This window comes from Pelobates fuscus, chromosome 1 (assembly GCF_036172605.1).
Source record: "Pelobates fuscus isolate aPelFus1 chromosome 1, aPelFus1.pri, whole genome shotgun sequence".
NCBI lineage: Eukaryota > Metazoa > Chordata > Amphibia > Anura > Pelobatidae > Pelobates > Pelobates fuscus.
Window position 1 is genome coordinate 296,461,472 of NC_086317.1, and position 26,346 is coordinate 296,487,817.

A 26,346-nucleotide genomic window follows, 5' to 3' on the forward strand; every position below is an offset into this window, starting at 1 on the left:
ATTCAGAAAGGTATAAGCCAACAGAAACTTTATTCATATATCTGAAGGCTGTAGACAGCAAGAGGAAACCAATGCATGAGTACCAACAGCTTCTATTGCCTATTTTTGTTTGTTCTTAAAACTTCAAAAGTACATTTCAGTTAAAGGAAAGAGTTTTAGGGGAATTTAGGTTTGAGTTGGGAATTAGTTGCAATTTTATGGTTACTTGTGTTATAAACAGCCACATTTGGAACATGAATTTGGACAACCAAACTATCATTTCCTTTACACTTATCTTATCCTGCATGAAAGTAACACGTATGTGGACTACAAAATCTTCTGACATTTATCTTCTCACATTATAATTGTGACAGTAATATTTATTGATACTTGACTCTATGCATCAATACATCTTTTACAATCCTCACCCTTTATACACTGAGAAAAAGAGAGGGGGAAGAATTCTGTACTGTCTCTACCTACCATCTGCATGGTACAGTAGAAATTGACATAGGTTTCAGTGCTATTTAGTTAATCACATGCCCACTGCAAACTTAACTTGTTCTAACACCTTGTTTTTTTTTAATATATATTAAGTCTGAATTGTTAACGTGATAAAAAAATCTATAAAAAAAATCATACTTGTCATATTTACATTAAAAATTTTCAATAAGTGAGCATTGTATGTTGCAAATCAAAACATTAATCAATCTAATTGCATTATTATTTTTTTGCCCTGCAGGTGGCAGCATATGACTTTCAACTTCCAATAAATATTAATTTCATGGGACGCTTATCTCATTCTGACAGTTCTTTGCCTGTCACTCCAACCAATTCTGAAAAGCATATAGTTGTTCCCAGGCCCCAAATGGTGAATGTCACCACACCAGTTTGTAGGGTGAATGCTACTGGTATGTACTGTGAATGAAATCTCTTTTATTGTGTTTCCAGACACTCAATATGCATAGTACAATGTAAAGTCCTATAATTTGTGAATGGACATACTTAAAAATCTGGCTTAATATGATATGGGTTAGATTTTCCTCCCCAAAAATAAAAATATTTCATTTTAAGGGTATGCTGTTAAGGTAAAAGGAAGAATATCCATAATTTTTAAAACATTTTGAAATGCATATTACTTTGTCAAAACAGTATCACATGGATGGATAATTATGCATTCTTGATTCACGTGGGTCTGCTTTCTTTTAGTTTAACTCATTTGGGGTTATTCACTAAAATCCGCATGGCACCATACCAAATTGGGAAAAACCATTCACTGCTCTGCGGGACCATTCAGACTGCAAAATTTGGATATTGTTCACAATATTTAACAATGTCTGGAATTTGTCTGAAATCCAACTTAAATGCTTCAAGTCCGGGCAGGCTTCAAATTCAAACTATTTGCTTGCTGGCAGTGTTAGCGGCTAGTGGACAGATAGTTAAAACCCCTCACGGTGGAGCAAGGGTTAATAATGAGGCAGCTCACCCTCACTTAATAGCCAGACGCTACATTAAATATATAGTGTGTGTCCCCAGCCCCCATTTCTGGTCCTCTTCCCAGAATATTATAATTAGGGCCCCACCTACCAGCAATGTGTGAGGACATGAGATGACCCCCCCATTGATATTAATATATATCCCTCACCTGCTGGCAAAGGTTAGGCAGGCAAGACATAAGGATCTGCCTCCTGTTTATTTTATTAAATCCCATTATTTTACAGGCCCCCTTTTTTTACAGGCGCCTTTCTAGCAACTGGGCAGCAGTTGTTTTTAACATTTAGTAAACATTCCCCCAGCTACCACAGTACAGGTGGGGACATAGGGAGATATTAAACTAGGCATAGGCAACTTTCCAGATGTTTTGGACTACAACTCCCACAATGCTATGCCAGCATTATGGGTGTGAGAGCATTATGGGAGATGTAGTCAAAAACATCTGGAGTGCCGAAGGTTGCCTATCCCTGTGTTAAGCCATCCTTATAGTATTAATCTCCGGTATTTACCACTATAGCTTTATATTTATTTATTTATTTGTAACTCTTTAATGTGGCAGCTGGCTAGCTATTAAATGTATGCACTGCCCAGATTCCACATAAATAACCGTTGTACTGCTGTGGGTTATTTAACTATTTGCCTGCTGGCACGTGAATGAGAGTTTGCAAATGTGCTGGATGCATTCGGTCCCTATGCTTTGTGAATCTTCTGAATCCTATACTATGTATAGGACTCAGATGCGAAAGCACTGATTTTAATTCAGACACCGAATGTATCCAGGCAATTGCTGCAGATTCATTCAGGGAGACCAAATTCTGATCGTGTTTGGCTTTTGTATTTATGAGAATTGTCATTGTGATTTGGGTTCAGTACTTTTCACTGGATTTTGTCTATCCAGATTATATTAGTTGTTTAGTGAATAACTCCATTTGAGCTACAGTAGCCTATGCTGCATTAACACATAACGAACTCACTGCATGGGTCCTAACTTGCTGCATATGTTGCACACAATTCAGAGCACTAATTTGCTAGAAAAAAAAGAGTGTAAATACTGTACATTAAAGTAAATAGATGCTGGAAATAACACAAGGCACCACCTGCACGTTAATTTATTTCCTAAATTATCATGTATAGTTTACATGTAATATATTATTAAAAAACGTACTGGTTCTGTGATATCACTATCGATCTAATAAACCATTACAAGTATTCTGCCATGTTAATAATCTACCTATAAATTAATGCAAATTATATTTCTTAAAAAACTGTTTAGAATCATGTACAATCTAAAGATGCGCACTGGGGAAAAAATGGTTATGTTTCGTTTTGATTTATTAATTTTCAATTTTAAAATTTGAAACATATCAATTCGGATGAACCGAATTTCAACTGAAATTTTGTTAATTTTCTAAATTCAGCCGCCTTTTATTCCCTGTGGGAAATAAATGAAGGTGGCAGTCACAAAGTACCAATTTAGGAAATTATCTGCTAAACTGAACGACATTTTTAATTTGATCTTTCAACTGTTTAGTAGATAATTCCTTACTTTGCTCTCCTTAGATGGGATTGCCATAAGGATACAAATGACCAGATAAGGGAGCTATCTGCTAAACAGTTCCCTAATTTGATATTCATATGTATGGCTTTCCCACATATGGTTACCAATTTACAGTGGGATTGTCATATTTAAGAATACTAAATTTTGGAGCAAAAACTTTTTTCTTAAATTTGCTCTTTTTGCTATTAATTAGATACCTCCCTAATTTGCTCTCCTTATTGAATTGGATGGATCCAAAGCGATTTATTTTGATTTCTTATGCGTCCTTTCATTTTGTTTTCTGAAGATTGGGAAATTTGGATACTTGCGAATTACTGAATTTGGCCAAATTCTGCCAAAAGTCAGAGTAAGGACAGGTCTGCCTGGCAATTTGGGCAGATATATGACAGGACCCTTCTACGGTTTGTGGATAGCAAAGAGAATGGTAAAATGTAATAGAGCAAAGGAAGGGGTGAATTCGAAGAAGAATGGGGGTCACTTATGTGGGAGATGGAATTGGTTAATTAGCAGGGGAATGTGCCAATCTAAATTGGGAAGAGAGATGGTTAGTTGGCAGGAAAATGTGGCAAATCTAATTAGGGAATAGAAAGGGTTCATAAGCAGGCAAATGTGGCAAAATCTACCGTAATTTGGGCATGAAGAGGGTTAATTGTCAGGGGAAAGTGGCAGTTTAAATTAGGGAGGGAAAGGACTTGACATGGGGACTTATGGTCTTGTGACTATTATTATTTTATTATTTATATAGCGCCAACAAATTCCGTAGCGCTGTACAATGGGTGGACTAACAGACACATAATTAAGATCAGACCACTGGATGTACAGGAACAGAGGGGGTTGAGGGCCCTGCTCGATGAGCTTACATGCTAGAGGGAGTGGGGTATAGTGACACAAAGGGTTAAAGTAGGGAAATTAAATCGTTTGTTAGAGAAGGGTTTATTGAGTGCTTGGTATGTCATTTTTGACAGTTGCAGGAAAGGAGTCATGGGGTGGGGGATGAGAAACCTATAGAGTTGGCTAATTGGCGGGGGCAAATGGGGACATTTTTGGTGAATTAAAGGTTAATTGTCTGGAGTGGTCGAGGTCCAAAAATAAAATATTGCAACATGGCCCTCTGATTATTTAGTTCAGCTACTGATAGTTACAGACCTCTGCTGTAGATCTTATGCATGATCCTCGGCTACTGTGGATTAGTAAACACTGTCAATGGTGCAGAAATAAGTCTTGTACCAAATGTATGTGTTCATTTTGGCAATCTGAAGTGCCTTTACTCTCTGATTGTATGTTACATACATGTGCCTGTCTGAAGATGATCAGAGTCACACACCAGCATACTGTCTGTCTCTCTTTAGCTTCTCAGAGAACATATGAGCACCATCATCAGGAGTAAACCTTTATGATGAATTCGGCAACAAGTATCTGCTTCCTATTATGGTGGTATCTATCAATCCCAGGCAGTGTCTTGTATATCCAACGCTGCCCTAAGAGTGATGGATGTTTTGACTTTTTCAAATGTGTTAAATAATTGTAACACCAAATATACCCATTATAGACAAATGCATCATTGTATTTTCCAGTTTTACAACATTTGATCAGGTTCTCACGCAACAGATTTGAATTTGAACTGAAATCTGGAGTTTTGGATTTGGGTATTACAGATCAAGCTCTTTGCTCAGAGGTAAGAATTTTCTGTATGCATGTTAGGAAAAGGTCTACTCAATAAGTGCCGTTATAGTTACAAAAATGCATTTCTGTTCTTGCAGAATATTTTGCTTGACATCTGGAAGTCTTGTAAAATCACAATAAAAAGTATAGGAAGTATAAGACCAGTATATTTTGTTTCTCCCAATTTATCTCAGACATTTTTGTCAGACACAGTTTTGTTGTACTTCAGTGGAGGTATGTGCAAAATGCGTGGAAGAGACAGTATAGTAATAGAACCTTATCAGGTGCCACACTTTTATCTATTCTTTTCAGAGAATACACTTTTTTATTGTATTTCAAAATGCTTACTAGGAGTACTTACTTTTCCTTTAAAACACCATATATAGATTATGCATATAAGCTGCATCCTTGATTTAACCCTTTTTATGCATAGAAACTTGAATTGACCAACATCTCCAAGCACGTTGTGAACTGGAAGCTCAATCTAGATCAAGCTGGAGGAGTCATAGAAGATGGAATATTTAAGTTCAGCAAACGTTCAGGTTTGCTCCAACCAGGAGAAATGACTTGCATCACTGTTTCCTTTTGTCCGTGTAAGTGCTTTACATCATCTGCTGTTTTTATTTTTTATTCCATGTTAATACAACAGCATATTCCTAATTATACAAAATATTGCTTGCACTGGTTGGGTGTACTAGAAAACCTCTCACATGCTTTATCATTTCTTTGAAATTGATTTGCCATGCTGGGGGTTGGAGGTTTGTATTGAGTTGTTTTTATTTAGACTGTTTACAATCCTGGTGTTAGTATCAGCAATACTTTCAGTTGCTACTCTGGCCTTTAATTGGAAATTCACTTTGAATGCTCACTTGGTGAATAACCCTGAAACTAGTGTATGTAATCTGAAATCAAATGACAATATCATTGCATATAGGCTGATTCTTTCAATGTAATAGAAAGGCAGCTGGTTGTACTTGAGCATATTTAAAGTGCACCTGTCATGGTAAAGCACAAGTGTGTTTAACGTAAAAGTTAATGAAAACTAATCTATACACTGTACTAGAAAATGTATAGATTGGGAGGAAATTGTATATAAAAAATCATTTGCTTGAATAGACGTGGCATAGACCTTCATGCCAAATAATGACTAAATAGAGAACCTTCCCTCAGGCCAGAGGTACCTTTGCCACTCCAGACTACATCTCTCCTGATGCTTTGCCGGCATTATGGCTATATGAGCATTAGAAGAGATGTAGTCCTCAATATCTGGAGTGCCGAATGTTGTCTACCCATGCCCCAGGCAGTTCTTCCGCTCAATTAGTGTATAAGCATGTGTTTCTCATACTTTGTGGGGGAATAATGGAATGGAATGATTAATCTCTCTTTGTTGTGATGTTGATGTGCTGGCAGTGAAGCTAGCATATTGTCATAACAGAGGTTTGTTCTGCTCGAAGTGTCCCCAAGTAGGAGCAATTCATATTTTTGTAACATAAAAAGTTGCCAAGATTTCTGCCTTGTCATTACTAGCCAAGAAGTGAGTAGCCATCTAGGATCTACTGAAGCAAAAAATATATAATTGATCACATCATACATGATACATATACTGCATAAGGAGATGTTATTCAATAAAGTGAATTTATCATGATAAGTTCACTTTAAAGGGACACTGTAGGCACTGCAACGTCTTCATCTCATTGAAGTGGCTACAATGTCTGGAGGTCCCTGTGGATGTTCTTCGGTTCAGTGTTAAACCATTTATAAAGGAATAGTATAGCGTTAGGATGGAATACAGTACCCTAGTCACTGGTTAGGTGACTGCCAATATTAAAAATGTGAGCTTACTTACCTTTTTCCCATGCAGTGCTTGTCTTCGGCATTGCCCTCTGCCTCTTTGGCTGAGATTATCAAAATTGATCTAGTTGCTGTAAGTATGATAACTACTAGACACTGGTTAAGCCTGCAATGAAAACATTGCAGTTCCTGCAGAACAGCAATGTTTTCAGATGGAGGTTTAAGGGGGGTGGAAGGGAGGGGTATGGCACCTATAGAACTTACTGAGATAACGTGGTCTTGGTGCCTATAGTGTTCCTTTCACCAAAACAACTTTGGCTGAATGTAGTTTTGATGTATAGATCATTCCCTGCAGACTCATTGCTCAATTCTCTGACATTTAGAAGTTATATCACTTTGTTTATTCACCCTAGTCAAGCCTCCCTGCATGTGACTTGCACCGCCTTCCTAAACACTTCCTGCAGTGAGTCATCTAATGTTTACACTTCCTTTATTGCACAGTCTGCTTAATTTCGATTTCCTTCTCTCCTGCTCCGTTACATGCTTGCAGGAGCCTTCTGTATGTGAATAAAGTTCAATTTACAGAGCAGAAGATAAAAACATCTGGAGTAAGATAACATTTGATTGAAAATAAAACCATTCTTTATAATGCAAGTTGTGTCAGTCACAGCCAGGGGAGGCATGACTAGTGCTATACACCAAAACTACTTCATTCAGCTAAAGTTGGACAAAAACAAAAATGATTTAACTCCTAAATGGTAGAGAATTAAGCAGTGAAACTTCAGAGGCATGATCTATACAGTTGATCTATACAGTTGATCTATACAAGTTGTTTTAGTGACTATAGGGTTCCTTTAACAATTCTTGCTGGGGTGAGCATTTACACAAGGCACTCAGGGTAAGTAAAAGAAAAAAAAGTGTGAAATACAGAAAGTTGCAGAAGTCATATTAGTTGTTATGGTTAATTTAATATAAGCATTTAACGTTTTGCACAAATCTTGATTTTTTTTCTCCTAAATCTTGTAATTTTCTTTCCTGATCAGCTGGTCCTGGCAATTTTGTATTTGAAATACATGTGATCCTGAATGATAATCCTGACAATCACTTCATACCTCTGTATTTGGTTGGAAATGTCACAAGACCAAAGCTAGTATTTGATCCGCCTTTTGTGCTAATGACTCCTGTCCCTTTGGATACAGAAGCTCAAGCAATTGTTGATATAATCCCAATTGATTTTTTCAGGTAAGAGAAGCAATAAGGAACATATAGGCTTTCAAGTAAATTGATGCATGCAATTTATACTCAGGGTTCTTTTCCTTACTTTTTTAATAAAGGGGTATATATGAAAGCTGTATACTGTCAATGAAATACTACTGTATTTAATGTTATAAAGGAATAGGGAACTGTATATCCACTTCAGCTGCTTCAGAGTGAAAAGAGAATTAACTTCATACAAGCATGATGAACATTACAGTTTATTGTAATCTGTACCTAAAGCCTGTTTGCATAGTCCATGTTTGGCCAATATAACATTGTGCTAATCTGAAACAATTTACAAAAATAAGCAATATAGTTTAATATATATAACAATATAGTAAACAAAGAACATTTAGTTTAGTTTGGACTGTAATAGCTTTGCTAGATTAGCCACACATAGATTTTTGTTCTGGTCATTAAATTAACCCAACTGATATGCAATGAGTAAGATATGAAAAAAGTTCTAAGGCAATGTGCCCTCACCTAGAAAACACCAAAATGCAAGTGCAGCACTAAAATAAATATTTGTGAATTAAGACACTTACCCCTAAATACAAAATGGGGCAGTTGATTCTCACATAAAAAAGGAAAATAAATAAATACTAGTGCAATAATTAAGTGAAAAGTGTACAGAAGGATCAGCGCTTAAAAACTTAAATAAAGGCAGCACACCTAAAGGATAGGGCTCCCTCACAGGCCCTATAGGTATATAGGTATAAGGAAGTAGAAAAAGGTGGCGCCACAGAGATAATATGTACAAATAAATATAAGCAAGTAGTAATATAGAAATATTATATATATATTATATATATATATATAAAGAACAGTCCAAAAAGAGTCCAGAAAACCTTGGGATGAGAGAACAATCACAGTTCTATCTGAGGTAGAGACGTCTATGGAATAGTGGGATCAAGGGGTTTGTGTGATCCGTATGAAAGAGAAAGGAAAATCTAATAGTGCAATAAAACCCAAATAGGTAGCAGCCAATAGAAAAGGTCTATATGGTCCTACTCACATTTTTGAGAGCTAAAAACTAGCTCTAGTATAAACAGCATACAGTGGTATAATCCCCACTTATGGGATACGTGAGGGAATGTTATAAGTAGATATCTTGTCATATGGGGACCATATGTAACATAAAAAACAACAATAGCGCTGACTGTGATAAAACCAGGAGAGTGTATAAAAATACCAAATGGTTACTCACATTTAATTGGGCAGACGCACTGCTCAATGATAGTGCGTAAGTGGTATAATCCCCACCAAGGATGCTTTGGAGTAATATCTCTCTGGAATAAGTAAAACTCAGGTGCCAGGTAGTAAAATAATAAAAATGGTAAAAAAAGATAAAAAGGCTAACTCTCAACAAAGAAAGTGGCCAAAATACCTTTATTAAAATACAGTTAGTTAAAATTTCCACAACGCGTGTCTCTACTTAGGGCTTTCTCAAGTGGATAAAAACATGTACTTGACAACACTGGCTTTATATAGACTTCAAATTACTTCATTTTCGGGCCAAAATGACGTCATGGTCATATGACCTTTTTTATTTTTAATTTACAAAATCTTTTTTTTTTTTTTTTTTTTTTTAGTTTGTCATAACTTTATTGTAGAACATGTATCAGCCATGTTAGGGAGGGCAATACAACTTGTGTGAGCCATATTAGGGATGGCAATAAAAAGAGTGAAAGGAGGGGAGCAGCTATATTGGGAGGGGAAAGGGAGAAGGGGAAACTAGATAAATCTAATAGAAAAAGAGTAATGGGGAAAGAGTATAATAATAATAACAGCTGATAACAATAATAAACAACAAAAGGGATTAGTAAACTAGTTGGGTAAAGCAATGAAGTACATAGGGAATAAAGCACAAAACAAATGTATATATAAATGAATGAATAAAACAGACATGTGACAAGAAACAAATATGGCTACTCAGACCAGGGTTTTGTAGCATACATTTAAAAAAATGATATTATAAGATTGTAAAAATAAATAAATCAAATTACAATTAAAATAAATATAAATGGTCACAGTAAATTGCAAATGTTACAGAACAATTGCTGAAAGTATAACAAATAATAGAAACAGAGGATTAAAAAAAAAAAAGTGCAATGATGCTTGATCTTAAAAGGTGCAGCATTCCATAAATGGATAATATGCTCACAATGTTAAGAGCATTTTGAAGGATATGGCTCTGAATGCACCACTTCTGTGACCTTTTGGTGGCAACACTACCACTTCTCGCGAAACCTCACTTTCTTTCCATAAGGTGCATATAAATAAACACAATGGTGTGGTATCATAACACATAATATATTATAGGTTAAATATATATTTATATGCTCACCTTTACTTGGAGCCCATAAATGACTGGCTCCATGTATGAAGACAATTTGCCAAATAAAAAAGTGGGAAAGCCTCCTTTTTATCAACCCAAGAAGCAGAGTAGCAGACCAAGAATGTGCAAAAACATGTATTTTAAATAATCAATTTGAAAAAAGCTAATAAAATAAATGAAAACATACACAATTGAATATAACGTGCAGTCCTGTTGGCAATTGTGTGTGCTTTTATTTATTTGATTTACTCAAAAGGCTCTTAACATTGTGAGCATAATTTTCATGTATGCAATTCTGCACCTTTTAAGATCAAACATTATTGCACTAGTATTTATTTCTCTTTCTTTTTTATGTATGAGAATCATCTGCCATATTTTGTATTCAGGGTTAAGTGTCTTAACTCACAAATATTTATTTTAGTGCCTTTAGGTGGGGGCACATCACCAGAGATTTTTGTTTAAATAGAGATTGGTGTTTTTTTTACGAGTAACCACAGAGTACTATTGCTGCTATACCACTATAAGTAATAACTTATTGTTTTGATTGCATGTAAACGCCACTTTTTTCACATGCATGGCTGTATTGGTTTCATGATATGTTATTTTACTTTGACACCAATTTAAAGTGACATACTATTATCTGTTTTGTTTTGCATATGTATATTAAAAAAATCAGTTTGTTATAGCAGTCTACTTATTGATGCTCATTTATTAATGTTTTTAATACCTGTACCATTTGTATCTCTCCATAGGCAATCTGAAATAACAGTCAAATGTCCACATATAGAGTTTGAAAATGGTGAGCAGGAAAACCTGTTTTCTTTACACTTCCCAAATGGACAGACCATTTCCAACTCCGGGGACAAAAGTGAAAGGATCGTTCTACAGATTATCTTCAAATCATCCAGACCAGCTTCCTGCTTGGTTGAACTACTATTCAGCGATGAATACAATAATCAGTGAGTGCAATTTTAGCATTTTTACTTATAACAAATGTCTTATGAAAACATGTATTTTTTTTTAACACATTCTAGTGCAGATTTAGATTCATGGGCCCTCCTGTAGTAGTAAAATAAAGCAGAATTGTTTACTCTCTATCCCACATCCTGCCATGGCTGCTGCTTTTCCCCAGGCTGAAATCATTATTCAATGCTTCTCCCTAGAAAGGCATTGGGAGTCTGCTGAGCATGTACAGCAATTTAAACGCTTCGCCATTTAGCATCTTGCCATAGAAAAGGCAATGTTTACAGTGCTGAGATTCCATGGACTGACTCAGTATACCTAAACCACTAAATTAAACTCTAGTGGTTCAGACTGTCTCTCTATATTCCCTAGCCTACTCCTATGCTGTCCGACTGGTCTTATTAAGACAGACACCCGATGTGTGAAGCAGTGCTGCCTTAATAAGCTCTACGGTCAGGCAGCATGGGAACCGAACAGGGAGTGCAAAGAGAGGAGATCGGTGGCAGGAACCTCAGATTACAGCAGCGCTGACGAAAATAGCGCAAATAAAACAGAGCATGGCCAACTGGCTTCCTCTCGTATATGATGCTAGCAGCCGCTACCAGCACCTTAAAAAACAGAGCAGTGGGCTGCTAGCGCAGGGAGAATGGGGGCTGTGAGGAAGGGAGAGAGGGAGTTGTGAGGGAAGGAGTGGTGAGACTGTTAGTGGTGGGAGGAAGCTGTAGGTACAGGAGCAAGGTCACCAGAGCCACATACCTCTATGTTGTTGTTTTTTTGTTTGTTTTGTTTTACTTTCTTTAGCAACAGCAGATAACAAGGGGAACTGCAGTACTAATATTTAAAAGGACAGAAAACATTTTATGACACAGATACATATTAAAGTTGTTAGTTTACAGAAAACAGAAAAATAAAACTGATAGAGAGTGGCCCTAGCTGCCCCTATAGACAAGCCTTCACCGAATGAAAGTAAAACATTCAACTTACAAAAACAAAATGTGATCCTGAGTAGTTTTCTGTGAATGCTTTTAGGTCGTTCTATTTGCTCGAAGAAACGCGGACACATGATATTTAATGCTACTTGGACTTTAAAAAAACAACAAAACAGATTAATCACACTGGTAATATGGCAAGTTCACCTTTGTTACATTATATCCTTTATTTTAAGGGAGGAACAGTCATTTTTTAGAACCTCCGGTGTCCAGAATGAGGCATGCCTGTTTTTGAACCTATCTGTTTCTGCTTCTAAATGATTAGGGAAGTTGCTTTTGATGGAACATAAATCTTGTAACAATCATCCTTTGTTTCTTCAGTATGAGTTCTACTAAGAATATTACATTGTTCTTCCATTGTTTTGGAGATTGCACTTTTCTGCATAGTTCTGTTAACTTCACAGCTGTTCTGCCTGACTAGAGATACTGAAATGATGCAACAATAGAATTTTATACTTCATAGCGTGGTTTTAAATGCATTTATTTTTCTTTCAATTAAAGTTGTATAGGAATAAAGATTATAATCCAGATATGATTTGACAGTATTAGTCATTTGGCAAATTTCCAGTGTGGGTTGAAAAATAAGAGAAACAAACTTTGATTGTGTATTTTTTTGTGTGTGAGCTATATTTTATAATGAATGACACTTGGCAATCAATTACATTCTTTCATCCTTTAAATATATGCTTTGCAGTTTTGTACTCATTGAGGAAAATAACATTATACTACGCAGAATTAAAAAGATAGTCAATTCCCAGACAGAGACTGTCTTCTGGTGTAAAACATATGACAAAATCTGAGTATGGTTAATGAAAATGAGCTTCCTATGCTTATGAGGATTTCTGTCCTGGCTGTTGGAGCCTGAGCTTTTTTTGGCTGCCAGCAGGTTGCAAATGTTGATTCACATAATATATTTAATGACTATTGCCTATTTTCTGCAACTTCTTTGCAAGTGCACATTAGGGAAATAAGTATGCAAACAGCAGAACGGCTAATGGGTAACAGATAATAAATGCATTTTCTCTTTCTTTCAAGATGTACATATGTAACGAAAAAATGTGTAGTTCCAGGGAAAACTAGTTTTCTTTCCTTATGTTAATGTGTATTATGGATATGTTACTAATTTAGCTTTGGTATTCATTCACATCTTTCTTTTCTAGATAGTAGTTTTTAGTTCAAGATGATACGGGCGTGCTTTATTTTTTTTTTCAGTTTGACAATTTTTATTTGTGTTTCATAAAATTACAACAAGAAATGAAATGTAATCTATGACAATTTGTCTCCTTAACACTATTGTGCCATAACTACAGCATTCATATAGCATACACGAATGACACAATTACTAACAACAGTGTCACCTTGACAAATTACATTAGCAACAGTAGCACATTTACAAGTTGTGTCAGTGTAATATATATATATATATATAACAAGGATTTAGGATCTTTAAATAAAATAATGTGCTTTGTTTTTGCCCTTATCCTATTTTGCTTTTTAATTTATTCAGCTTTTCCTCGTCCATATCCCCCTTTCTCTGTTCCTTCATTGTTTTCATTGTTTTCCCCCTTAAGGAATGCATCCTATTCATCCCTGGCTAGGCTAGTGGTCTTATTCAGAGTTTTGTAGCTGCCATGGTCTTGTAAGCTAGTTTAGGAAACTTGCCACAATTAGATCCTGGGGTGGTTGGGATATTCCTTGCGCCAACATAAATAAGTAAGGTTTGGGTTCACTGGGAATTTTGAGGAGAGAGGGTAGTAGGTCTGCTATTGATTTCCAAAACTTTATGACCGGTGGGCATTTCCACCACACATGGAAAATTGTTCCCACCTTCCCACCACATCTCCAGCATGTGTTCAAGCTCCCTGGGTATATGTTCACCATTTTAGCAGGTACTAGTTACCATCTGTGAAAGATCCTTTGTATCAATTCTAAGTAGGATGCGCATGAGGTTAATCCTTTTTGGACACTAAATTCTCTATTCCATTGTTCAATGTCTATTTGGGTTCCTAGATTTTTCTGCCAAGCATCAATATACCCAATTATCCATGTCACCTCACCTCCCTTTGACCGGAAAACACTTTTTTTAATTGGTCCCAATTGCAAACACATTTTTTTCAAAAGGGGGGTGTATTGAGTTTGTTAGAAGACCCTGTAAGATTGCAGCAATGAAGCCAAGGGTATCGGGGAATACCCACACAGTGTATCTTTTAGACGGTCCCACATTTGGAGTAAATATTTAGTGCTGTGTAGCATTTGTGGTAGGGCAGTTCTCATTTGTCTAGGAAGACAGAAGGGACAGTGTAGCCCCATTGATATAGTCCAGTGGACCTCTTTGTCCATCCATTGGGGCGCAAATGATTGTAATTGTGTTGAAACTACTGCATTCATAAAACATTTTGGTAATACGCTGTCAAATTTGTTAGACCCAAACTGCTTTGTTTTACTGTTTGACCTCCTAGTTCTGTAGTGTAGTTATGAATTATTTAATTAGTTTCCCATAATTGGCTTGGAATAGATCCTCCATGTTTCTTGAAACCCTTATGCCTAGGAAAGTGAGTTAGTGTGATCTCCAGTCTAACTGAAATGCCTCCTTTAGCCTCTTTTGCCCTCCAGGTTTACTGGTAATGCTTGTACCTTTGTGACAATGAATTTATAGTAGAACAATTTACTATTTTCCTGTATTTGCGTTTGGAAATTAGACATGGAGATATGTGAGTGGGTACGTGTGAGAAGGACATTGTCCATGAGTAAATGTAACTTATATTCCCAGATTCCTAGCTTCACCCCATGGATCAATGCATTTTCTCTAATAGTGGCTGCTAGCAGCTCCAATGCCAAAACATGCAAGAGCAGGGTCAGAGGCCTACTCTGCCAGGCTCCATTTGTTATGTCAAATTGATCTGAAATGAACCCTGCATTCAAAATCTGGACCTTGGAGTTATTATAGAGAGCTTCGAATAACTGATAAAACCTAGTCTGGAAAGCAAAGGTCTTACGGTGCCTAATTGCTTTTTTTTTTTGCCTTTTAAACAAGCAGAAGCCATTACCGTAAATGATGTGTATCACATAATAGATCTCCTAGAGCTCCAAAATCATCCTGTTGAGATGTTACAGATAGATGAGGACTGCCTTGCTGTCTTATTATCCAAAAGAATGGCTTCCTCACAAGACCTTCTCACCTGAAGAATCTTCACATTTCTTCACCCTCATCCTTTCCTGTGACTTCTACTACCCACGTTTGGGATGTCTGAAAAATTGCCCCATTTGTCCTAAAGGGTCTAGTTTGGCCTGACATGTGGATCTATGTGCTACTTCTATGTTTCTATTGTTATCATACTTTTGATGTTTGTTTTTATTTGCTCAGATGTGTTGGGCCAGTCAGGGCCATCTTTAAAGGTGGGCAAACGGGGCAGCTCGAAGTAGCTGACCCATTGGCCCCCTGCCATTGTCCAAACCCTGTGCTCTGCGGCACCTGATGTAGAAGAACCAATTACTTGATAGAACAAAAAATAGAAAGAGGTCCAGGCACTCCAGGATTCAAAGAAGGCAATTTATTTAACTCACAGCCAAACATTGATTGGCTGTGGGTTAAATAAATTGCCTTCTTTGAATCCTGGAGTGCCTGGACCTCTTTCTATGTTTTGTTCTAGGGTGTGTGCATATATCAGTGTGTTTATGTGTGGATATGTGGATATGTGCGTCAACGTGTATCAAACACACCCACAAATCATTATATAAAAACATACCCCTGAATTCAAACTCCAAAATTGTATACAAACACGCCCTTCACTCACACCAATACTACACACAAATGTATATCTGCATTTAAAAGACAACACTACATCCAATCACACCCCTGCATGCAATTAAAGACGTTACATACAAACACACCCCTTTATTAAAACGCAAAAATTATACAGAAACACCATCTCTACACACAAAAGCACACCTGCATTTAAAAGCCAACACTACATACAAACACACATCCCTGCATTCAAACGCAAACACTACACACAAGTACACCACTGCATTCCAATGGTAAAGTACATACAAATACACCCCTACATGCACACACATACTCTATACAAAAACATGCTTACATTCAAGTGCACAAACACTGCTCACATATGCAACTCTACAAGAATGGCCAAATGGTAGATCCCCAGCTGGCATAGCATCGTGGGAGTTGTACATCAGATGGGTATCTATCTTTTCTCCACTCTTGCCCTAGAGGTGAGACCCCCCCCCAAAATTCTTGCACCAGGCCCTCTTTAGTTCCATTAGTTCCATGACTACGTTAGAGTGGAGGCTGTGATTGCATGCCAGGTAGCTTGGGATTCGGAGTGGGAGAGAGGGCAGGGTCCAGGGGGCCCAAGCAAATGCTTGCCCAGGGTCCAATCAATATTAAAGACGGCCCTGGCCAGTCACATACATCTTAGTAAAATTGCTCATTATTGTTGGGATTTTCACCCTGTGCATTACTTCCCCCTTTACCTGTTGCCCCTTGCTTAGGGGTTTTATTCCTGAAGCCATGCATTGCCCAAATGTTGCTATCTTATTTACTTTGCATAACTCTTTTATACCCTTATACTAAAATACTTGTTAGTTTTATCAGGGCTTCACTTTTTATTGCCTGCCCTTGCTCTGTTTGTTCTATTGCCTTATTTTATTTTAAATTCATAATGTGTAAGCCAATTGTTATTGCAGCTGTTATACTATTACAAATTGTCACTTTGCTATTGTGTGTTTCTATCATCTGTGCACTTTTGTGTGATGTGATATATATCTTGCATATAAATAGAAATATATGAAAAATAAATAAATAAAATCTGAAACCATACAAAGCCAGTAAATGAAGGTCAATGATAATGAAGTATTTCATGCATCAAACTGATCATATTTAATTCAAGAATGCCTTTTGACCTTCTGCCTTTCTCTGCTTCCAGAAATCATTAATCTTCAAAATGATTTTCTATTGCACTTAAGACTCAATCTTACTTTTATTTAGTTCTCCCATGTGTTCTTATACAAATCAATACCAACTCACTTGGATGCTATTTTTCACTCAGGCTAGCACTCTAATGCCTGTGGTCATTTTGTCATATTATAAATTTACACTAAAACACAAATTATCACAGTATTACTGGCACAATAAAATGAGATACAAAACATCTAATCAGATATTTTTTTCTGAACATCTTACTAAATGACAACGTTCAGAAAAAAAATGCATACGTGTATTAAAATATGTTACTTGGCTCCCCAATTCTGGCTTTTGATGACCGCCAAAATAAATAAAAATATATAATGTAAGGAACACCTACTAAAATAGGGAGCGTCTGCAACTGTCTGGTCAAGAATACTTTAGCTAGGTCCCAGCTCCCAGGTTCATGTATCCAATTTCTGAACCTGACAGTATTGCAAATGTTAGGCTAAAAGAACAGTTATTAGGGCAAAGGCGCTTTTGTTTTTTGTAGAAGTAGCTCTAAATGTATCATGTTATTATCGTTATCTGCTTGTATCAACTATTTGTTCTTTGTACTGCATTACAGATTATGTTAGTTCTTTGTGAATAAAAATATAATCTTGATTTTATAATTTGCAGGTTTTCACTTCATGTTGCAGCGATAGCAGAGAACTGCATTCTCACTGTGTACCCTCATTTGGCATACCACCGTACAGACGAGCAAGTTATTTTAAAAAGTGGTAATGTGTTTGACTTTTAATACATATATTTATATTTGCCCTAGTTTTCAATTACATGAAATGTTTTTTTTTTAGCAAATGCACTGATGTAGTATACATTACTGAATGATTACACCAATTTCAATTCTTCCTCTGGTTGCTGCATGATGGTCGTCTGGCCTTGTATACTTGATACTTGTACCCAAATTGGGCATCCCTGACAAAATAATATTTGTTGTTGCATTTTAAGTGAAAAGACTTTAACATTCCCTTTTCAGTGGAAAAAAAAAATCAACTCTACATCATACCACCCAGTCGTATGAGGTATGTCATCAGGACAAGTTGGCAGGCCTTCCAGGGGGTGTTGCCAGTGATGCAAATGGTGACACCCACAATGGACAGCCCACTGAGAAAGTGGTCATGCCCAACCAGTAAAGGACAGCCCACTGAGAAAGTTGTCATGCCCAACCAGTAAAGGGGGTATCAGATGCACAGTGATTGTACATGCTGAGCTAACCGGGGACAGTTATCCGATGTCCCTTGATGCGGGATCCCAGGGAACTAAATTGGGATTATTCCACACAAAAAAAAACTGTTTTGAGCCCTGCTTAATATTTCTGGTCGGTTACTAAATTTGTACTAAATTTAACTGATTGAAAAAAAAAGTTAAATAGTAAATGTGGCATGGATCTTAAGTAACCTTTCAGTTGAACCATTAATGATTTTTGTAAGATTTCAGAACCTTAATTATCTAAATTGACTTGGCCTTGATGATAATCTAGTGGTGACAATTCCAAGGTTCCTAGAGATTCCTAAAGCATCTCAGGGTGTTTACACTGTGCTTTTTGTTAGGCTCCTGTAAGCATGGAAATGAGGTCAGTAAATACAGACAATTACACACATAACCCCCCCCCCCCCCCCAAAAAAAAAAATAAAAAAACAATAAGGTAATTAAAAAGTTGAATTAAGATCAAATAATTAAAATATTAAGAAATAAGTGCAATAAATATTGGTACAAATTATTTTTAAAAAAGTGCTACACAAAGTGCTCACACCATTTACATGCAGCAACCATAAATCCTTGACATCCACAAACTAACATACAATCCTAAGTACATAATATAAATATGGTGTACAAAACATATGATATACTAAGTGTATATATAAACATACACACCAATTCAGATCTAAATACCGTATATACTCGAGTATAAGACAAATTTTTCAGCACATTTTTTGTGCTGAAAAACCCCCACTCGTCTTATACTCGAGTCACATTGCCATAATACAGACCAGGACCGCCAGGCTCATTACAAGTCCGGTAGTCCTGTTGGGGGCTGGCAGCGAGCTGTTACTTACCTTTACAGCAGGTAAAGGTCCTGTCAGCTCCCTTCTCCTCCGTGCCGTTCAGCTCCCACTGTAAATCTCGCGAGAGCCGCGGTGTCAGAGCGTTGCCACAGGTTACAGTGGCAACGCTCCGCGTGGCACTGAGACTGCAAGACTTACAGTGGGAGCTGAACTGTGGAGCTGAAGGGCACATAGGAGAAGGGAGCTGACAGGAGCTGCAGGAAAGGTAAGTAACAGCTCGCTGCCAGCCCCCCTCCTGCACAGTACACACCACTGGACCACCAGGGAATAATATAGCCCACTCCCATGCCAGCTAACAAGCAGGGAGGGGGGACAAAACAAATAAAAATAAACATTTTAATAATAATAAAATAAAATAAAAATTTTAATAATCTTAAAATAAAATAAAAATGTTAATAATATTAAAATAAAATAAATGTAATAATATTAAAAATAAAATTTAATATTAAAATAATAATAATAATAATAAAACTAAATAATAAAAATGCCCACCCCCACCAAAGTTACACACTCTGCATCACATACACAAACACACTCTGCATCACATACACACACTCTGCATTCATACACACACACACACACACTCTGCATTATATACACACACACTGCATTCATTATATACACACACTACACAAACACACACACACACTGCATTCATTATATACACACACTACACAAACACACACACACTCTGCATTCATTATATACACACACACTGTAAATAAATATTCAATTACCGTAATATAATTTTGGGGGGGATCTAATTTTATTTAGAAATTTACCAGCAGCTGCTACATTTCCCACCCTATACTCTTATGCTCGAGTCAATAAGTTTTCCCAGTTTTTTTGGGTAAAATTAGGGGCCTCGACTTATATTTGGGTCGACTTGTACTCAAGTATATACGGTAAATAGAGAGGTAAATGTCCCAAATAATCTGTGGATTAATAAAAGAAAATACCATCCATTGCTTTTCAAAAGCATTTACTTTTTCTGCTTGAAGCATATTCTGTCAGGCAATTTTCAGAGTAATAGACAGTTGTATAATAGTAGCTGTCAGAAAGGGGAAGTAGGAAGTAGGAAAGATATGCAAGGGATTTTGTAAAAAAAACTTAAAAATGCACGTGTAAACCCCCCCCCCCCCCAAAAAAAAAAAACAAAAAAAAAAAACGAGATGGTATGCCACAATATAAAGATTATATTAAGAAATTAAAATAAAATTGAAGACCGTATTCCTTTAATATAAAACAAATGAACAAAAAGAAGATACAGTAAGTAATTCTGAAAATATATTTAAATATTTTGTTCACATATAAACAATTTACAGAGCATTGCTACAGAGGTATTAGGAGACAACAGTAATAAAACAAATGAGTCTGCCTTTAGAAAATGATGTTAGCTTGTTCTATCTCTGTAAGTTGTATTTGAAACTCTGGAGGGGGCACAGAAACATTGTAAATGTGCAAACACACATTTGCAAGCCAACAGGCGGCCTTATAGTTATGAGCAAACTGAGGAGGGTGTCAGATAACTGCACTATATCCGTGGATCTAGAATGATGTGACAATGATATCAGAGGGGCAACAAATAAATTATTGACCCAACAGTTTGTAATATATTTCTGAATCAACTAATGCCTGATATAGATATGAAGCCCAAGGTAAACTGTAGGGTGAGAGGACGCCGCAAGCTCTATGTGTCATAAAGTAGTGGATTTGCTGTGAGTCTCCACCATACCAACTCCAGGCTCGGATATGAGCTGGCACCTTCTGCCAACTGGGCTTGAGACCTATGTGACTAGGTTTTAAAAGGTGTTCTGCATATGGAGCTTTGATAGCTGGACTTGGGCATTGGTAACTTCACAGAGTGATGAGTATTGGATTCAGGTATTCCCTGCCCGTTGGCTCAGCTCAACCCCACATTTTTCACATATTTGGTTACCTTTCATTAAACAGATCTCAATATGTGACTGAAGTTTGTCACATACTATTCAGATCACCAGCATAGACTCAGCAGCAATCTTGTCTTGTGCTATTGTGTGCCCCTGTTATTTAAACACAATCAAATTCCTTAGGCTACAGATTCCACAATAAGCACTACAATAATCCCCACCAGTTGAAAAAAAGGGGAATAGAAAGACCTTGGTTAGTCAAGAAAGTCCATGTTTAGTCGAACCTGCTCCAGATTGAGGAATTGATTACATTCCATACTTGGACTGTGGTCTCAAGTGTAATAGCTCAGAGCACACATTAAGCTCTCCCAAGCTGCACCAAGTGAAAGCTCCTAGTCTTTCATCAAGTGAAGGCACCTAATCCTAAGTGGTTGTGTGGAGCTCAGATAACTAAAATCACACTCATTTAAAGGACCACTAAAGGCTGTCAGACCACTTAATTTCATGGAAGTGGTCCTGATAAATGTACTTATAGCTTTAACCTTGCAATGTAAAACTGTATTTTTTTTAAAAACTGCAGTGTTTTCATTGCAGGCTTAATATAACTCTGAATGCTTTTGCTTTGAGAATCGTACCAAACTCTGTTCTCAATCAAATTCTGCTCCCAAAGGATTGGCTGAAATCATCAAGATTGAAAAGGTAGATTTAAGTACTTTTCACCATCACATTGCTGCTCTCTCTGTGGTTGCCCCAAGGAGATGGGGCAGCTAAGGAGTGAGCAGCACTGCAATGGTAAAAAGTATGTAAATCTACCATTTCAATCTTGATGATTTCAGCCAATCCTTTAGGATTGCCCTGAGGTGTGGGCAAGAAACACAAAATAATTTACATGACACACTAGAATTCGAAATACATGTTGGGATTCCTAACGCTATAGTGTCCCTTAACCCCTTAAGGACCAAACTTCTGGAATAAAAGGAAATCATGACATGTCACACATGTCATGTGTCCTTAAGGGGTAAATATGTAAACAATTATAGTTATATTTCTGTGAATAAAAATTGGTAAAAATCGCCTCCTCTGGTAGTTTAAAATCTAATTTTAAGAATCAGTGCTTGTATACCGGAACAAGGTGAGCAATATTTTATTTTACTTATCCCTATTCGTGTAGAATATTATTTAATGCATGCTCTAATATTTAGGCCATAATGGAAAGAATGGAAAATGCTCCGGGGAAGCTGTCCTACGTCCTTGCTATATTCCAGGAACACCATCTTTGAGTACTTCCTCTAGTTCCCTTGGTGCAGTTACAAGCTCGACATATGAAGCATCGCTCTTGGGTATGTCCTCTGGTTCTATCAAGGGTTTTTTATGCATATACCATTTCCATTATTTGAAGATAAAAAAACAAAATTGTGCATTTGAAAGCAGATATAAGCTAATGTACAGTTTGTTTATGTATTGTAATATTTATGTCCAGTGTAGCAAAGTTAAAAATGATTTCTGGTTAAATTCTTTAAATGTTGTTTTTGTTCATATACATTTTCAAAAGCTATGCAATTTTCCAATTTTCTTTTTCTTTCCCTGTTATTTTCAAAAGTATTGCAAACAGCAATCCCAAAGATAAAGTGTAGCTGTCAACATTTTAACACAGTATTACCAGCATCCAAGGGAAAATATGTCATTAGAAAGAATCACCGGCAGACCAATAACGATCTCATAATTAGTATTGTTGAAACAAAATACCACCCTTGTCAAGCCATCATATGCTTGTTGAAGGGTGTATTTATATGATGGCAAACAGATGGCAACTCACATTTAATTCTGCTAATTGATTGTTAGATTGGACACAAGGTTAGAAAGCCCCTTCATTATGGAAACATAATTACATTGCGTTGTACCGTAAGCTTGATTTAAAGGGATAACCCTGGCTTTTAAAATAATTTACCAAATTAGAATATACAAAATAACGCAATAGATAATTACAAAACTAATAGATAAATATGAGTTTTTGAATGTCCTTTATCTTTTTTTTTTTTGAATTTTTTATTTTTGTTGTGCATAGGAGATTGCAACATGGCTTGTATAGCCACAACAGCTCTAACAAGCGCAGTGTTCGTAGAGTGGTGAACATATTTGTGGCATAAGAGTAACTTGCACATTTTTTGGTTAAGTAGACGTTTCATATAACACATAGTGGTTGCTAGGCATTGCACATTTTCTAGCAGTTAGTTGCAAGATAAGGTTACATGCAGGCAGTATATTTAGTTTAGCTGGGTACATGCTTAGGTATGAGAGATTTAACATCACCCCTTAGGCCCCTTAGCTACACATGGATGCAGTAAGTAAGGTATGAGAGATACAGCATCAACCCTTATCCACCCATAGCTACACATGAATGCAGTTAGCACAGTAAGACAGATAATATTTCGACATAGTTATACTGGGGAAAGTAAAGACTGGTTAGGTCATGATTAAAAAGTTCCCTTGTGTCTGGTAAAGTCCTGCATTCCGTGGATTCAGCTTGTTCCCGCTGTTGTCCGGTGGTCTGCCCGTGTTGCGGCTGCTGTGGGCTGGACAACAGGTGCTGCATGGGGTGATGTGCGGCATCCGACTCGCTGGACTTGGACCCCGGTGTGTCCAAAAGGTGATGTGGTGCAGAGTAGGGGCTGATGTGCCCTGCTGGTCAGGTAAATGCAGGCTTGGCGCGCTGTGCCCCTTTTCCCGCCGCTGGTTGTTGTTCCATCTCCTTACCGGAGCTGAGAGCTTAAAGAGAGTCACCCGAGGTAAGTGTCCCGGTAGGGTGCCAGAGTGCGGGTATACGGCTGGATCTTATGGGTGGCTGATCCTTTAGAGCTGTTGAGCCACGTTGGATGCGGCGTTTGTGGAGTAGGCATCTCCCACTGAGATCTTGAAGTTAGGTGCGTGGTCTCCGCCATTTTAAAGTCTGCCTCTGGTAGTGCTGCGAGGCCTTAGTCCCAGTCGTAGCGGTCAGGGCTTCAGGGTGAGGACCGGGATCACCCCCCCGGTCCAGAGGGGGGGGAACGGAGCCGGTTCCTCGAGGGCATAAGCCCCAGGCTGGACACTGTTCGGCAGGATAGCGGGGCGGAAGCCGTCCGCTCCACTCACCGCCAGAGTATGCCTCAACTTCAGCATTGAAGATTTCTCTCCCAGGGGACTAATACTCGGCGAGCAAGCCTCTCCCTGGGTCCAGTGCACTTTGCCCGTCAAGGGCCGCCGTTGCTGGCCAGAATTTTTGCCAAAAGCCGTAGTTTAATGGCTGAATGGCTTAGGTTTTGCTGGACCTGGTCTGTCTTGCGACCGTCCAGCTCGGTGGTCTGGCCCCGCCCCCGAATGTCCTTTATCTTAAGAGACAGTATAGCCTTTGCTTGCTGCCTGGAAAATCTGATCTTTCAGGCAGCTAGTATTACAAATAGACAGTTGTCTGAAATAAAACTGAGGGCTTGTTTACAACATTGTACCTAGTTTTTAAAATAGCAACAGGTATTTTAGCAAGGAGAGGCTAGTTAACGGCTACAGTAGTGACATGGAGCTCTCCTACTGGAAGCAGCTAAGAGCTTCCATTATTTTCTATTGGGCTTAGCTACTTCGCGGCTGCTTTCCGACTTGTTTCTAACCCTGTTGCTACTCATTATTATTTAAAACTAAAGATATTGAAGACCTGGAGGATACACCAAATTAATCCCCCTGGTCAACAAAAAATGTGAATAGTAGACATGTGCAATTTGTTTTGTTCCAAATGTCAATTCGGACGAATTTCGGGCAATTCGGACATTCAGAGACTTCAGAATGTTCGAATAGCTGAAGTTGCCGAAGTTCTGAAGTTGCCGAAGTGCCGAAGTTCCGAAGTTGCCGAAGTTCAGAAGTGTCGAAGTTCCGAAGTGTCGAGGTGCCGAAGTGGAAGAATGAAGAATGTTACACTGTATACCAGTTTAAATAAAAAGTATACAAACATAGCCAGGATTCAGCTGTAAGCATTTGCAACACTTACAACAATCAAGTAACACACATTCATATAAAATGTAAGTTACTTCCATTACAGTCAATGGATGGGGATGAGTAAGTAGATAACTCCTATGGTATTCGGGAGCTATCTACCAAATGGCTGAAAGACCTAAATTGTTTTTTCTGACAAATTTACTAATACTAAGTAAAGATTACTTAGTATTAGTAAATAATTTCCCCCTACTCGCTATACCGCCTGTGGCTGCTCACTGTTAAAAAAAAAAAAAAAAAAGAGTCCTCCCTCCCGAGCCCCGACCCATGACGCACAAGTGGGGGCTTTTAAACTAAAGGGGGGACCTATTGCCCCCCCAGTCTCCCCCTGAGTGAGTGGTGGGGGCCCTAAAGTAAAATAAGGGGGGGGACCTATTGTCCTTCCCCCTGGCCCCCAATCCTGAGCGGCGAGTGGGGGCCCTAAAGAAAAATAGGAGGGGGTCCCTATTGTCCTCCCCCTTGGCCCCCACCCCTGAGCCGCGGGTGGGGGCCCTAAAGAAGAATAGGTGGGACCTATTGTCCTCCCCCCGGCCCCCACCCCTGAGCAGTGGGTGGGGGCCCTAAAATACTTCAAAGGGGGGGACCTATTGTCCGCCCGCCCTGGCCCCCACCCCTGAGCGGCGGGTAAGGGCCCTAAAGTAAAATAAGGGGGGAGACCTATTGTCCTCTCCCACGGCCCCCACCCCTGAAGCGGTGGGTGGGTCCCTAAATTAGAATAAGGGGGGGCACCTGAGCAGTGAGGTGGGGCCCTAAATTAGAATAAGGGGGACCCTACTTTCCCCCTCACCCTAAAAAAAGTGAGGGGGGAACAATAACTAAGTACCTGTAAAAAAAAATCTGAGTGCAAAATAAATACGCCGTAAAAAAAAAAAACCCGACACTGAAAAAATTATCCATGTTCACCCATGGAGGGCACCGCGCAGACTGAGCTCTGCAGGGAGGGGAAGGCTTATAAAGCCTTGCCCCGCCCTGCAATCAGGCTCAGAGCACTCTGGTTGGTTGGCTTTAGCCATCCAATCAGAGTGCCCTGACAGGTAAATGAAAAGACTAACAGGTAAGTCTCTACATTTACCTGTCACAGCACTCTGATTGGTTAGCTTGAAATCCACCAATCAGAGTGATCTGTGTCATTTTACACAGGTGGGAAAGTTCTTTGGAATTTTCCCACGCTGTGTAATTTGACTCATAGCTCTCTGATTGGTTACTTTCAATCAGCCAATCAGAGTGTTGTTATGAGTCAAATTACACAGCGTGGGAAAATTCCAAAGAACTTTCCCACGCTGTGTAAAATGACACAGAGCACTCTGGTTGGCTGGATTTCAAGCTAACCATTCAGAGTGCCGTGACAGGTAAATG

At 38.1% G+C, this 26,346-nt stretch overlaps 1 protein-coding gene across 1 annotated transcript in view; it reads left to right on the plus strand.

Moving 5' to 3' along the window:
* CFAP47 (cilia and flagella associated protein 47) overlaps window positions 1–26,346 on the plus strand; it is a 356,049-nt gene that overhangs the window by 56,511 nt on the left and 273,192 nt on the right. Inside the window, exons 23-29 of the mRNA XM_063457869.1 lie at window positions 722–890; window positions 4,606–4,706; window positions 5,127–5,286; window positions 7,528–7,726; window positions 10,832–11,038; window positions 17,637–17,737; window positions 22,176–22,313. Coding sequence (XP_063313939.1) covers window positions 722–890; window positions 4,606–4,706; window positions 5,127–5,286; window positions 7,528–7,726; window positions 10,832–11,038; window positions 17,637–17,737; window positions 22,176–22,313 — 1,075 coding nt within the window. The remainder of the gene's footprint in view (window positions 1–721; window positions 891–4,605; window positions 4,707–5,126; window positions 5,287–7,527; window positions 7,727–10,831; window positions 11,039–17,636; window positions 17,738–22,175; window positions 22,314–26,346) is intronic.